Below are 16,873 nucleotides of genomic sequence, written 5' to 3' on the forward strand. Positions count from 1 at the left end.
TACTGTGAGCTCTGGGCTCCACTATCTGACCTGTGTCCATAGATCTCAGAGACCTGCTGGGTTCATACCTGACTAACATCTCACTGATGTATTCTGGACCAAACCCATTCACACATTTATAACCAGCAGCAGAACTTTACAGTCTCCTCTGAGGCTGACTGGGAGCCAGTGTAATGTGTTCTGACCTCTTTGTTCTGGTTCAGACCTGAGCTGCAGCGTTCTGAACCAGCTGTAGATGTTTGATGAAGACCATTACAATAGTCCAGTCTGCTGGAGATAAAAGCATGGACCAGTTTCTCCTGATCTTTCTGAGTCATTAAACCTTTCACTCTGGAGATGTTCTTTAGGTGGTAGAAGATGTTTTTGTGATAGATTTGATCTGATGCTGAATGTCAGATCTGAGTCAATCAGAACACCAAGGTTTTTGACTTGGTCTTTATCTTCTAAAGATCCAGACTCAGATACTTGCTGACAGCAGTCCTCTTTTCCTTGTTACCAAAGACAATCACCTCCATCTTGTCATGGTTTAGTTGAAGGAAGTTTTCACTCATCCATCAGTTTACTTTTTCTAAACAGTCACACAACACCTCAATGGGACCATAGTCATCTGGGTTCAGTGATAGATATAGTTGTGTGTCATCTGCGTAGCTCTGATAATCAACCTTACAGTTGTGTAAAATGTGTCCTAAAGGAAGCATATAAAGGCTAAACAGAAGAGGTCCAAGAACAGAGCCCTGAGGAACCCCACAGGACATTGGTAATCTGTCAGATTCAAAGTTTACAATGTTTACAAAATAACTTTGATCCTCCAAGTAGAACTTAAACCATTACTTTAACATTTAGTCCAACCCATGTTTACAATCTGTGTAACAACATTGTATGATCTACAGTATCAAATGTAGACTTAGATCCAATAGAATGAGAACAGATACTTTTCCTGAATCAGTGTTCAACCTTATGTCATTGATCACTTTGATCAGATCAGTTTCTGTGATGTGATGAGAACCAAAACCTGACTGAAATTTATCAAATATTTTGTTGAATGTTAAGAATTGACTCAGTTGGTTGAAGACCATCTTCTCAATGATCTTGGCCATGAATGGAAGGTTCTGATTGGTCTATAGTTAGCCAGTATAGAGGCATCCAGTGTTCTCTTTTTTAACAGCGGTTTCACAGCAGCTACTTTCAGGGATTTTGGTACGGTGCCTGATTGGAATGATCAGTTAATTATCTGACACTAATCAGTGATAAATGACTTTACAACAGTTTTAAAGAAGTTTGAGGGTTTTGTGTCAAGGCAACACGTTGATGGATTCAGCTGCTGAACAGTTTCCTCTATTGTTTTTGGGTTCACTGTAATAAACTCTAACATTGTAGTTGACTCCTCCCTCAGTGGTTGAAGTTTTTTTGCTGGTTTGTTCTGATGTTTGACCTTATTGATTGTATTTTTTCATTGAAATATACAGCAAATTCATTGCATTTTCCAGCTGACAGTAATTCAGGGGCTATCTGATCTGGGGGGGTTGTGAGCTTTTCAATTACAGAAAACAACGTGCGAGAGTTGTTGACATTTTTGGCAATAATTTCAGAAAAGTATTGCTGCCTTGCTTTGAACAAGCCATCATTGAATTTTCGCAGACTTATTTTGTACAGTTCTAGATGAATTTGGAGTTTTGTTGATCTCCATTTACGCTCAGCTCTTCAACAATCAGATTTCAAATTCTGCATTATCTCAGTCCTCCTCCAAGGTGTTTTCTGTGTGTTTGGTTTTCTCTTAGTTTTGATTGGAGCCACCACATCTATGACATTACAGACGTTTCTATTATACTCATCCAGAAGATCATCAACTGTCTCACCACTCAATGTTGGTGTCATTGCTATGGCTTCCATAAACTGTGCACTTGTGTTCTCATTTATGTACCTTTTCTTTAAACACACATAACTAGGGAGAACAGATGTTACAGTCTCTAGGTCAATAAAGACACAGAAATGATCAGATAGAGCTAAGTCTCTTACATCAACAGCAGAGATATCAACACCTTTAGAGATAACCAGATCCAAAGTGTGACCTTGAGTGTGTGTCGGACCAGTCACATGTTGTGTAAGACCAAAAGTATCCATTAAAGCATACAGTTCTTTGGCAGTATTGTCCATGTTATTGTCTACATTAATATTTAAGTCACCTGTTATTATTAAAAAGTTGTATTCAGTGCATACAACTGACAGCAGTTCAGCAAACTCATCCATGAATTCTCCAGAATATTTTGGGGGTCTATAAACGACTAAAAACAGAACTCTTGAATCACCCTTCAGTAAGAATGACATATATTCAAAGGAGATAAAATCACCAAATATTATTTCTTTGCACTGAAATATTGATTTAAAAATGGCAGCAACTCCACCACCTTTCCTGTAAGTACGACACTTATTTAAATAAATAAAGTCTTGTGGTGAACTTTCATTGAGAATAGTATTACTGATACCATCATTCAACCATGTTTCATTAAGAAATAAAAAGTCCAAGTGATGTGTTAAAATAAAATCATTAATTATTAGTGACTTGTTAACAAGAGATCTAACATTAAGAAGAGCTAATTTTAAAGACTTTACTGGAGACACTGGTGGACTTTTTGGATGACATGTTATAGGAGTCACATTTTTATCTCTATTAAGCTTTTTGTTTTTCTTTAATTTCACAATTTTACCTGTGTTACCTGTCACCACAGGAATTAAAGAAGCTGCATTAACTCCATAAGGCCCTGACTTTTTCTGGTTGTTCCTAAAAATAGAGCTATTGCAGTCTAGACCCAGCACACATCAGACCTGTGTCGCTCTAAGATGAACACATCTGGTCTGAGGAGAAGAGTGATCCTGGACCTGGTATCATTGAGGAGGGATGGGTGGTGCAGATTGACCATGGTGGGGTAAAGGGTGGGGTGTTAGTCTTGTACCAGCCAGAACCAGCTCGTTCATCTGGGCAGTTAAATCCAAGAAGGCAGGGGTAGGAGAGAAGCTGGATGAGGTGGAAGTAGGTGAATTTTGGGGTGAAGCAGGTGGGTCCTGAGATGTGGGGGTTGGGTTGACCTCTTCATTTTGGTGATTTTGATTTCTTGCTGGAAGCTCATGGACTCCATGTTCTTTCCTTGTTGTTTTGTTCTCTGATGGTACATGTTGTCCTCTGTCTTTATCAGAACTGATAGCAGTGTGACTGGTGAAGTTAAATAAGTTGGATGTGAAGAGTTTTACTCCAGCCTTGTTTAGACACAGTCCATCTGCTCTAAAAAGATGACCACGTTCCCAAAAAATAGGAAAATTTTCTATAAAATTTAGTGAAAGGGCAGCAAAAGCCGAAGACAGAAATTTATTCAAAGAGTAAATCCTTGAGAATTTCAGATCTCCTTTGTGGACTGGAGGTATCTGGCCACTGATGAACACTTTAGGCTGTAAACAGCTCACAGTTTTTAGCAGATGGGTGAAATCCTGCTTTAACACCTCAGACTCCTCCTTGGCTAAATCATTTAACCCAAAATGAATCACAACATTTTTCAAATGTGGGTAATCTGCAACAATATGCAAGATTTTGTCAGCCAGGTCTGATACTGTGTCATTAGGTAAACTGTCTATAGTTACACTATTGTCTATAGTTACATTAGTTTCTAAAGTTACATTAGTGTCTATAGTTACACTAGTGTCTATAGTTACACTATTGTCTATAGTTACACTATTGTCTATAGTTACATTATTGTCTATAGTTACACTATTGTCTATAGTTACACTATTGTCTATAGTTACACTATTGTCTATAGTTACACTATTGTCTATAGTTACACTATTGTCTATAGTTACACTAGTGTCTATAGTTACACTAGTGTCTATAGTTACATTATTGTCTATAGTTACATTATTGTCTATAGTTACACTATTGTCTATAGTTACATTATTGTCTATAGTTACACTAGTGTCTATAGTTGCACTATTGTCTATAGTTACATTATTGTCTATAGTTACACTATTGTCTATAGTTACACTATTGTCTATAGTTACACTAGTGTCTATAGTTGCACTATTGTCTATACTTACACTATTGTCTATAGTTACATTAGTGTCTATAGTTACACTAGTATCTATAGTTACACTATTGTCTATAGTTACACTATTGTCTATAGTTACACTATTGTCTATAGTTGCACTATTGTCTATAGTTGCACTATTGTCTATAGTTACATTATTGTCTATAGTTACATTATTGTCTATAGTTGCACTATTGTCTATAGTTGCACTATTGTCTATAGTTACACTATTGTCTATAGTTACACTATTGTTACACTATTGTCTATAGTTACACTATTGTTACACTATTGTCTATAGTTACATTAGTGTCTAATGAGAACAGCTTTGTCTGTGAACACATTAAATGTAATTAAAAAATAATTACTTTCACAAGTCAGGACGGAAGAATAGTGACGTTAGCTTACCGCTAAGATTTATTTAACACGACATGTGACATGTTAGCTTTTATCCTCCATACACAGACCTCATGTTATCAGACTGATGACCCTGGATGAGGGTTGGACCAGCAGTTGATTGACAGCCTTGTGTCTTGGCTTCAGAGTGGGCGGGGTTTATCCTTGTTCCACCTGTGTAGTGTCTTTTAACGCCGTCTGCTATTCAACAGGACACGTGGTTTTCTAATGAACATGTTTTTATTCACTCAGCGTGTGAAGTATCCTTTGAAAACGTTCCAGTTCCTGTGGAGAACGTGATCGGAGACGTTGGAGGAGGATTTAAGGTGAGTTCTGATTTGATTTATTTTCAGGGTAAATTAAGTGTAAGAAAAAATCAGTTCAGCAATATATTGTGTGATTATCGCATTGATCCAAAAAATGTCTAAAACGATTTTTTTCATCATGTTTAATGTAAACTCCTAGCCACTAGGTGTCAGTGAATGCACCATCAGACCTTGTTAAACTACCTCATCCTCAATGACTTTTAGCTAGAAGTAGATTCATCTTTATTAGGGTCTGAAGGCCTAAAGGCCGTAGGAACCTAATGTTCTTTCTCTTTTTCCCTATTATTATTCCACACCTGTTTACCCCTTTAGGATACCCAAAATCTTACCAATATTTGCACACACCTCGGGCCTGCTGAAAAACAAGATAATTTGGCGCAATGAAAAAAATCGCTTAAAAAATTGCCGCTCATCTTAGGTAAAAAATACCCTAAGATGAGTAAAAAGTTAATCTATGACCACGCCCAACACCAAACAGGAAGTCAGCCATCTTTGGTCAAAAAATGCCGTTTTGCTCTGGAAATACATTTGCGCGAACTAGTCTGAGGGACTCTATGCGATTCGCCTCAAACTCGGCAAGAACACTTCGGACCCACTGAAGATTGAAAATCATTGAAAGAATTTGTGTATCTTTAACAGTTTGGTCGTGCACGGAATACAAACGCAACGCAAAAACTGGCACAAACTGTGATGGAACTGCACGACCAGCAGGTTTGTCCTATTCATACGAAATTCACCGCATGTATTCATGACCCCAAGATGAGCAAAAAGTTACTGGATGACTTTGCCCAAAACCAAACAGGAAGTCAGCCATCTTGGGTTAATGGCATTTTGCTTTTGCGCGAACTGGTCTGAGGGGCTTCCAGAACACTTAGGACCCACTGAAGATTTAAAATCATCAAAAGAATTTTCGTCTCTCTTACGGTTTGGTCGTGGCGCGACTGGCGCCATTTAGCACTCCATTATAGAAAAATGCATTTAACTTTCAAATGCAAAGTTCAAACTACTTGATATTTGATACACATGATGACTGTCCATCCCTAAACAAGACTCAATGTGAAAATTACCCATCATGCCTTGCGTTCTCAGAGGGCAATGCTTTTAGTGGCGTCTGACGCTAACAGGTCTAGCGGAAGAACGAGAGAAACTGAGTGATTTTTAACTGGTTTTCTCTTTCATACTGGATTTTTTCCACTGGCGCCATTTTGCACGCCATAATATAAAAACCACTATAACACTCATATACAAAGTTCAAACTGTCTCATATTTGATACACATGGGTTACCGACCCCAGCCTGTCCTTTGGACCCTACGACGCACATAGATAATTATGACCTTTAATTAATTAAAATGAATCTAAAACCACTGCCAAGTTTGTGATGCTTGTTTGAATGTAACTGTAAAAACCTCCTAGTTTAGTTTGTAATGGTGTCTGTCTGTCTGTCTGTCTGTCTGTCTGTCTGCTTTGCGTTAATAAATGTTGCTTTGTTAATTGTTGCTTTGCGTTAAATGTTGCTTTGCGTTAGAAAAGTTGCCCTGTGCTAGTAAAGTTGCCCAGTATTAATAAAGTTGCTCTGAGTTAATAAAGTTGCTTTGTGTTGAACAGGTTGCCATGAACATCCTAAACTCTGGTCGGTTCAGTATGGGCAGCTCCTCTGCAGGAATGATTAAGAAACTCATCGGTAATAAACATGTGATCATCATGTGACTGTGTCTGTGTTCTGGGCTTTGATGTGACCTGTGTGTGTGTGCGTGTGCGTAGCGCTTACCTCTGAGTACGCTGCTACCAGGAAGCAGTTTGACAGAAGCCTCAGCGACTTTGGCATGATTCAGGTAAATAAAACAGCTGTTGTTCTGTAGAGGAGAATCAAACTCTCACACTTCCTGTTTCCTGTTTCCAGGAGAAGTTTGCACTAATGGCTCTGAACGCCTATGTGATGGAGAGCATGGCCTACCTGACAGCAGGGATGATGGACAGACCTGGACTTCCTGACTGTTCTCTGGAAGCTGCCATGGTGAAGGTACGCTCAGATACTAATGTTTCACACCATCTTTATATTACTGTTAAATCTAGAAAAAACACTCAAATATCACTAAAAAGTTTTCATTCTTTCATAAGGAACTTTTTTAGAAATGTGGAAGCTAGGGGTTCTCAACTTTGGGGTCAGGACCCCATTTGGGGTCACAAGACACTGGGACGGGGTCACCATGCCTTCAAGAAACTAAGAATATTTTCTCTACAATTTTCTTTATTTTTACCATTTTCTACAACTTCACCAAACTCACCATATTTTAACCTATTTTCATCACTTTTTCTTGCCATATTTTTGTTTCTTTTAATGTATTTTTCCTACATTTCTCTCATTTCTGACACTTCTACATCACATTTGAATGACTTTTCTACACATTTTTTCCATTTTCCAGACATGTTCATCACTTATAAACCATTTCTATCACTTTTACACCTAATGTTACATATGTTGATCCATTATTGTCACTTTTAACCTCTTTTCACCATATTTCATGAATATTTTTGCCAATTTAATCACATTCACAATTTGTCATGTCCATTATTTACCAGTTTAAACTAACCGTACATTATACAGTGCATAAGGAAAGTATTCACAGCGCTTCACTTTTCCCACATTTCATCATGTTACAGTTTTATTCCAAAAGGGATTAAATTCACTTTTTTCCACAAAATTCTACCCATAATTCCCCATAATGACAACTTAAAAACATTTGTTTGAGATTTTTGGCAAATTTATTAAAAATAAAAAACGAAGAAATCACTTGTACATAAGTATTCACAGCCTTTGAGATCAAGCTCCAAATTGATCTGAGGTGCATTCTGTTTCTACTGATCATCCTTCAGATGTTTCTACAGCCTAACTGGATGGAGTCCACCTGTGATAGAATCAGCTGATTGGACATAATTTGGAAAGGCACACACCTATCTATCTATAGAAGGTCCCATAGTTAACAGTGTATGTCAGACCACAAAACAAACATGAAGTCAAAGGAATTGTCTGTAGACCTCTGAGACAGGATTAGGTCTGGAGAAGGGTACAGAAACATTTCTGCTGCTTTAAAGGTCCAATGATCACAGTGGTCTCCATCATCCATAAATAGAAGAAGTTTGGAACCACCAGGACTCTTCCTAGAGCTGGTCGTCCCTCTAAACTGAGTGATCGGGGAAGAAGGGCTTTAGTGAGGGAGGTGACTAACAACCCGATGGTCACTCTGACAGAGCTCCAGGGTTCCTCTGTGGAGAGAGGAGAACCTTCCAGCAGGACGACCATCGCTGCAGCACTCCACCAATCAGGCCTGTATGGTAGAGTGACCAGACGGAAGCCACTCCTTAGTAAAAGGCACATGGCAGCCCACCTGGAGTTTGCCAAAACCTCAGACTGGGGCGACGGTTTATCTTTCAACAGGACAACGACCCTAAGCACACAGCCAAGATATGGAAGGAGTGGCTTCAGGACAACTCTGTGAATGTCCTACAGTGGCCCAGAGCCCAGACTTGAATCTCATTGAACATCTCTGGAGGATCTGAAAAATGCTGTGCACCGACGCTCCACATCCAACCTGATGGAGCTCCAGAGGTTCTGTAAAGAGGAATGGACCAAAGTGTCCACAGATAGATGTGCCAAGCTTGTGGCTTCATATTCCTAAAGACTTAAGGCCATAATTACTGCCAAAAGTGCCACAACAAAGTACTGAGCAGAGGCTGTGAATACTTATGTACATGTTATATTTTCATTCTTTATTTCTAATACATTTGTAAACATTTAAAAAAAATGTTTTTCATGTTGTCATTACTAGTACAGTGCCCGTCGGAAGTATGCATTCATGTGGGAGCGTAAGGTGAATAATTGCGTATTTTTGTATCTTTCTGTTGTGTTTTTGTGTAATTATTAGCGATGTAACGGTTCACTCAACTCCCGATACGATTTGATTCACGATACTGGGTTTACGATACGATTCTCTCACAATTTATTTTACAAAATGGGACTGTAGACAAATGATGACTGAAAAACATTCCTTTATTTTTTTTTGGGAAAAAAACTAGAAAATTCTGTTCTATTTTCCTTTTATTTTTCATTGTCAAAAGAATTCCTTGATAAACTATTCAAAACAATGCAATTTAACTAAAAATAAATCTTGAATGAAATAAATAAAGGAATAATACAAATAAAGAAGAAGCCTATTAATTTAAATTCTGGTTCTATAGTAAACAATGCAAAACTGCATAATAGTTCTTTATCTTTTTAAAATTGCACCTGAAAATGTATTTTGTGCCTTAACAATTGAACTTTAAAAAAAAAAAAACAGTAATTTCACTGTATTTACATCAGATATTTGTTTGGACCAGCAGAGGGTGCTGGTAACCCAGTGGTCGGTTGACATGCAGAAATTCTTGCAGTGAAGAAGAGATGCTATGCTTGCAGACAGAGCTAATAGAAAAACGTGACTTTTACAGATATTCACGTAATATTACAGATATTCTTTCGGTGCTAAAGGGGTAAGGAATCATTTATGAACATGTTTAAGAGTAGAAGGCGGCCAGAAAGAAAGTAGTAACAGATTCCGCCCGCCGTGTTCACTGCTGGACAAGGGAAGGGATAAATATATAGCTGTTATATAGCTGCTCTGCTGTTTAAAAAAAGGACTGCGATTCAATTTTCAAAGTATCGATGTCAATCGTGATACCTATGAATCGATTTTTAACTGCCTTACGATTAATCGTTTCATCCCTAATAATTATTGTTTTTGTTACTCATTTTTACATTTTTTTTGTTTGCTGTATTTTTCTGTAATGTATGTTTTTGGAGTCATTATGTGTATTTTTGTATTATTCTGTTGTCCTTTTGTATATTTTTTGTATATTTATTGTTTTTTGTTGCCATTACATGACACGTGTGATTCTGGAATCTTTTTGTGTATTTTTGTATCTTTTTTAGTGTAGTTTTGTGAATTTTGTGTATTTTTGTATAAATATTTAGTTTTGTGTATTTTGAGTCATTTTCATATGTTTTTTGATGTTTGGTGTTTTTTCGGTAATGTATGTTTTTTGGAGTAATTTTGTGTGTTTTTGGAGCCTTTTTGTATATTTGTATTCATTTCTGTTGTCATTTTGTGTACTTTTTGTTTTATTTTACTCATTTAGTATATTTTTATTATAAATACTGTGTGCGTGCGCCAGCCATCTCCTCTGTGCGTTATCTATCACACACGCGCGCTTCTTGCACATAATCCGTCGCAGGTTGTTAAGAGAGACACGGTAACTACGGTAGCCAGTTAAGTCAACTATTCATCAGCATATATGTCTATGCTGTACAACTCCTCGACTAACAGAGAAAGTTTGTCACACCAGTGCCACCACTGGATAAGTTTGTGTAGAGCCCTGATAATAATTAATATGTTGTTAGGGATATAATATTAATAGTGAAAGTAGTAATAGTAATAAAAGTAATGTTGTAATATTAATGTTAATTATTTCAATAACAAAATAATATAATAATGCACTAAAAACAATATTAATAATAAACAATATTAAATAATTATGAGGTAATATAATGATATAGCAATGCTAATAATACAATGAGAACACCAGTAACTGTAATAAAAATATATATTAATAATGAAAAAGAATATAATGGTAATTATAAGAATATCAATAACTTTAATACAATAGTAAAATTATACAATAACAATAAAAAAATAATATAATGGAAATCCAGTAACTATAATACAATTAAAAAAAAAAACTAACGACCGTCAGCACAGGCACCGCCCACAGTCATGGAGATGTAGGAGGAAGTGACGTCTGTGACCTGAGATTTAAAGTAAGTTTGGAATCACGGGAATAATATTAAATAACCATGAAATATTAACTTAAATGACTTTAAGTGGTACAAAAACGTTTTTAATGTTGACCTTTTTTTTTTTTTTAACCCAAACAAACGTCATGAACCCGGATAGATATAGATGGTGCACTAGCGCCCCCTCACACCCTGAGGTCAAAAGTTGAATAGGTTTCATTTCGGGGCCGTCCAGAAGTGAAATAAAATTAAAATAAACATTTTGAAATGACCAAATTACTCCAAAATAACAGATACACACACTCTGGGGTATTTGGAACCCGTTGACCAAGTTTCAGGTCGAACTCACACAGTGTCAGGGAGATATTTGTTCCACACACACACACACACACACACAGACTTCCCTTGCATTTATAAGTAGACTAGTATAGATGGTGTATTGTGTGTTGAATTTTGAGCAAAAAAATGAATTGAATCCCTTTTGGAATAAGGCTGTAACATGATGAAATGTGGGAAAAGCGAAGCGCTGTGAATACTTTTCATATGCACTGTAGATTAGATTACCCCAATCCTGTTTCCCACCCTTTCTGCCACTTTTAAGTCGATATTGACACTTTAAACCCTTTTTACCACTATTTACAATTTCTGTGGTTTTTAAAATCCCATTTCACCTTTTCTACCATTTTTGGTCACTTTGAACCATTTTATTAGTGATTAAAACCAGGATTTCCATCTTTAAGATGACTATAATAATAATAAATGTTCCTGGATAACAGTGGATATTATTCAGATGAATAAATAAATGTGGTTATCACAGATTCATAGAACAATGGACCATCATTTTACTGACTTTATGGATGGACCCCAAAAATCTCTCCTTTATTCCCCCTTATAGATGGTCCTGTCTCCACATGACTGTTCTTCAATGTTCATGTCTGTGTTCAACCACCTTCAGCTACAGTGGGGGTCCCTGCTCTATGGGACCTTTATTTTGGGGATCACAGGTTGAGAAGCACTGCAGTAACTGATGTAACGTGTTTTTACTGATGCAGACATGCAGCAGCTGTATCTGATGCTCACTGACTCTTAACGGTGCAGTAGCATGGCTAACGTCTGTGTCTGAGCACAGATCTAGATCACTATATATCCATATCATATCTACAATGTGCAGGTGTTCAGCTCTGAAGGAGGATGGTTCTGTGTCAGTGAGGCTCTGCAGGTTCTTGGAGGGCTGGGATACACCAAGGACTACCCCTATGAACGCTACCTCAGGGACTGTCGCATCCTGCCCATCTTTGAGGTGAACACACACACACACACACACTAATCGTGCTCACAGTCACTGCGTGTGCGCGCGCATGTATGCCTTTATGTGGTGACGTGTTGATCTCAGTGTTAAAGTGTGAACCTGTGATGTCATCTTCCAGGGAACCAATGAGATCCTGAGGATGTACATCGCTCTCACAGGGATGCAGTTTGCAGGAAAAACTCTCACAGCAAAGCTCAAGTATGTTTTAAACTCATCAGCACATGTGAATAAAATGCTACATGCTAATTATCTCTGTCTTTATCATTTTTGGTTCTTGTATATTAACGGTAAATATAAACTGTATAATTGTGATGCAGCTGTTTGTTTAGTTCTGCTCAGTTTAGAGGTGAACATGAGCAGTGTTCCACATCTGATCTGATCTATTCTGATCTGATCTAATCTATTATGATCTGATGTGTTTTCAGGGAGATGAGGAGAGGAAACCTAGGTCTAGCGATCACTAAAATAGGACAGAAACTCAGGGTTTCACTGGGAGGCTCCGTGGACCTGGGTTTGACTGGAAAAGATGGTGTTGTTCATCCCAGCCTGACTGTGAGCTGTGTGTGTGTGTGTGTGTGTGTGTGTGTGTGTGTGTGTGTGTGTGTGTGTGTGTGTGTGTGTGTGTGTGTGTGTGTGTGTGTGTGTGTGTGTGTGTGTGTGTGTGTGTGTGTGTGTGTGTGTGTGTGTGTGTGTGTGTGTGTGTGTGTGTGTGTGTGTGTGTGTGTGTGTGTGTGTGTGTGCGTGTGTGTGTGCGCGTGCGTGCGTGTGCTGACAGCCTCTCTGTGCGTGTGTGTGTGTGTTCTCCAGGCTGACAGCCTCTCTGTTTGTGTGTGTGTGTGTGTGTGTGTGTGTAGGACAGTGCTAAGATGCTGGAGCATAACGTCCACGTGTTTGGAACCACAGTGGAGAGTCTGCTCTACAGGTTTGGAAAGGTTAGTTTGGTTCTTCAGCCACTTCCTCTTCCTGTTTCACTGTTTCTGTTCCATCATCACTAGCTGGGTTTCCATTATAGATTTTCTCAAAATAAAAGCAATATTTCTAATTGTCGACAAAATATAATTGCGCTTTGAAGGTGTTTTGGGGGAGGAGCCTGGTAACTTCTCTGCAGGAAGATGGACGCTCCAAACGTCCTTAGAACATTCTGTATTCAAAGGTTGTTTCACTAATCATTATTAGGTCTAACTAGTACAGTACCCTTTGGAAGTATGTATTCATATAGTGGGAGGAGCTTAAGTAGACTTATCAATTATGGCCAAATGAGTATGTGTTATAAGGTTGTATGTACATAGAGGTGTACATACTGTACTCTGTAGTGTTATAAAGGGTTTATTTATGGGTGTAAAGTAAAATAGTGTGTGTGATTTATCTGGTTTAATTCTATGAGACATGAATATGATAAATGTATTTGTTTGTTTAATTATTTATATATTTTTTTGTTTGGTGTCTATTTTTGTAATGTATGTTTTTTGGAGTCATTGTGTGTATTTTTGTATCTTTCTGTTGTCTTTTTGTACATTTTTGTATAATTGTTTTTTGTTGCCATTGTAGTGATTCTGGAGTCATTTTGTGTATTTTTCGTATGAATATTTAGTTTTGTGTATTGACTCATTTTCATATTTTTGTTGTCGTTTAGTGTATTTTTCTGTAATGTATTTTTTTTAGTCATTTTGTATATTTGTGTGTGTGTGTGTGTTCTCCTGTGTAATGTTTGATAACCAAACTCCATAGACATTGTAGAGCCAATTAGAAAAACAACAAAACAGTGCAAAACAAAACATAAAGCTCCAAACTACATGAGTGAATAAATAAATTAAAGTAATATCTATAATTCAGCGTCTTTTTTGAAAACAAAAATCAGTGTTTAACTTCCATGTACGGCACCACAGAGAATCTGTAGTTTACCAGATGAATTATTGAACGGGTTGAGTTCAATACTGACTCTAGTGAAACAGTGCGTTAGTGAATAATTACACAGACAGTTATATGGTTTATACAATGGGAAACTTGTCTGTAAAAGACTCACCAGTGGCTGATGGTTTCATATGATCTATTCAGAGAGCTCTATGTTTGAGACGCTAATGATAGCATGGTACAGTCATGGAGACGGAGGACGAAGTGGACCCCATGATTTAAAGGAAGTTTGGAATCATGGGAATAATTTTAAATAACCTTGAAATATTAACTTAAATAACTTTTAGCGGTACAAAAACATTTTTAATATTGACCTTTTTTTTTAAACAAACTGCGACACAGTGACGTCATATGACCCAGAACCAGAAGTAGCGCGCTCAATACCGAGAGGGAGCTGTAATCTTAAAATTAAAATAAACGTTTTGCAACATCAAATTACTCCAAAATATCAGATACATGTGTCTGATGTGGTCTTTGGAAGCTGTTTCAGGTCAATCAGACATTGCCCTGGGAAGAATTTCACTCCACACACACACACACACACACACACACACACACACACACACACACACACACACACACACACACACACACACACACACACACACACACAGAACATTCTTGCTTTTATTGATAGGTTTCCATTTTCACTTTTGTGACACATTTAAATATGGAAAGGTCTGAAATTTCTCCTCATATGAAAGCGTCAAAACTTTTTAGTAATATTTGAGTGTTTATGAAATGCAGGTGTTTTCATCTCCAGTTTTTATTCAACTATTTAGATTTTACTCATTTCCAACAGTAATGGAACAGCTAGTAACTTATTATTATTATTATTCATTCACCAGCTGCTGCTTTATGAATCACAGCTCATCTTAAAAATCAATGAAAACCCATTTTTCAAAACTCCATCTTTAATGTAGAGCTTCTTAAAAATAATGAAGATACAACTTTAGGTGGATTTTCAAATTAAATCTGTAGCATTTATGCATTTCTCTCCTCTGATTGGTTCAGACGGTCGTGGACGAGCAGCTGATGCTAAAGAAAGTAGCAAACATTCTGATCAACATGTACGCCATGACATCTGTTCTATCCAGAGCCTCCAGGTCCATCTGCATCGGACTGAGGAACCACGACCATGAGGTGTGTATGACACACACACTACACACACAGAGACACACACACTCTACACACACACACACTACACACACAGAGACACACACACACTCTACACACACACACACTACACACACAGAGACACACTACACACACACACACACTACACAAACTACACACACACTACACAAACTACACACACACTACACAGAGACACATACACTACACACAGAGACACACACTACACACACACACACACACACACTACACAAACTACACACGCACTACACAGAGACACACACTACACACACAGAGACACACTACACACACACACTACAAAAACTACACAAACTACACACACTACAAAAACTACACACACACACTACAAAAACTACACACACACTACACAGAGACACACACACACACACACTACACACACACACACACCACACACACTACACACACAGAGACACACACTACACACACAGACACACACACACACACTACACAAACTACACACAGTAGTTGTTCAGTTTATTTCTGTCTCTGGTTCTCGTTACGTTCCAGGTTCTTCTCACCAACACGTTCTGCCGTGAAGCGTTCAATATGAACAATTACTGGATGGTTCAGCTGCAGAAAAGTAAGGCTTAGTAATAGATCACAGAGCGTGTTGTAGTTTCACTGCACGTTACCATAGAAACACCTCAGCACAGAGCATCACTTCTCTCTGTGTGTGTGTGTGTGTGTGTGTGTGTGTGTGTGTGTGTGTGTGTGTGTGTGTGTGTGTGTGTGTGTGTGTGTGTGTGTGTGTGTGTGTGTGTGTGTGTGTGTGTGTGTGTGTGTGTGTGTGTGTGTGTGTGTGTGTGTGTGTGTGTGTGTGTGTGTGTGTGTGTGTGTGTGTGTGTTCCAGACTGTCCTGACAACAACGATGCTAACATAAAGAAGATCGCTAAGGCTGTGCTGGATAACAGAGCGTACGTCTGCTCTCACCCTCTGGAACGAACATTCTGAGTCCATCTCTGCTCTGATTGGTCCATCAGATCATCAGGTCTAATATCATATCAGTGGCTTTGTTTGATTCTAAATGTGTTGTAAAAAGTTTAAATAGTGACTCCTCTGTAAGAAACAGGAAGCTTCAACTGTTTTCACAATAAAAGCTCTATCAGCTACTTCCTGTTGTCTTTTCCTCTGCTCTGCTTTGTCTTCATACGAGTTGATCCTTTAGTGAAGTGTCTACAGATGAACCTCCATCAGCTGGAGAACAACCAGTGATGGTGAGTGAACAGGAAGTGAAGTTTATACTAGGGCTGGGTCCATGTATTGAATCAATGTCATCCTGTAGGTGGTGCTGTTGAGCTGAAATATCAGCGCTCTGGTGTCGTAGATAAATATCACACCAGTGCTGATATTCATGTTTTATCAAACAGTTCTACAAACACATTTTATTAGTCAACAGTATTAACAGATTATGATTTGTTAACTTAATCATTTATTTGGCTCCGCCCACACAAATAGGTCCACAAGGGAGAAAGGAGATGAGGCTGTTGCCATGGCAACACAAACATTTCTGGTTATTTGGATGCCTGAACAGAGAAGTGATACAGTGTAAAAAGTCTCTACATCAGCACTCATAGAACTGTAAACTGTGCTGAATGTTATCAATCAAATTAACTTTCTATTTTTAATTCATTTGTTTATTGTTTTTATTTTCATTCTGTCACCATGGTAACACTGTGTTGCTTCAGTATGAAATGGATGATCTAAACAAAGCTGCTCCGTTGATGGAGTGTTTGTGCTAACGTACACACACACACACACACTATGGGTACTGAATGTAAAAACTTGGTCTCATAGCTAACATATTTAGCTCATTTTTATTTCATTTGAGACAGAATATCATGTAAAACAGCATATATTATA

At 37.9% G+C, this 16,873-nt stretch overlaps 1 protein-coding gene across 1 annotated transcript in view; it reads left to right on the forward strand.

The window, feature by feature from the left end:
• acad9 (acyl-CoA dehydrogenase family, member 9) overlaps window positions 1-16,122 on the forward strand; it is a 20,597-nt gene extending 4,475 nt beyond the window's left edge. Inside the window, exons 8-18 of the mRNA XM_028447637.1 lie at window positions 4,716-4,789; window positions 6,396-6,471; window positions 6,552-6,622; window positions 6,691-6,810; window positions 11,789-11,917; window positions 12,045-12,124; window positions 12,352-12,478; window positions 12,781-12,858; window positions 14,852-14,980; window positions 15,521-15,593; window positions 15,864-16,122. Coding sequence (XP_028303438.1) covers window positions 4,716-4,789; window positions 6,396-6,471; window positions 6,552-6,622; window positions 6,691-6,810; window positions 11,789-11,917; window positions 12,045-12,124; window positions 12,352-12,478; window positions 12,781-12,858; window positions 14,852-14,980; window positions 15,521-15,593; window positions 15,864-15,964 — 1,058 coding nt within the window. The 3' untranslated portion in view covers window positions 15,965-16,122. The remainder of the gene's footprint in view (window positions 1-4,715; window positions 4,790-6,395; window positions 6,472-6,551; window positions 6,623-6,690; window positions 6,811-11,788; window positions 11,918-12,044; window positions 12,125-12,351; window positions 12,479-12,780; window positions 12,859-14,851; window positions 14,981-15,520; window positions 15,594-15,863) is intronic.
• Window positions 16,123-16,873: the final 751 nt, after the last annotated feature.

The sequence above is a fragment of the Gouania willdenowi genome, chromosome 5, assembly GCF_900634775.1.
Source record: "Gouania willdenowi chromosome 5, fGouWil2.1, whole genome shotgun sequence".
NCBI classification, from domain to species: domain Eukaryota; kingdom Metazoa; phylum Chordata; class Actinopteri; order Blenniiformes; family Gobiesocidae; genus Gouania; species Gouania willdenowi.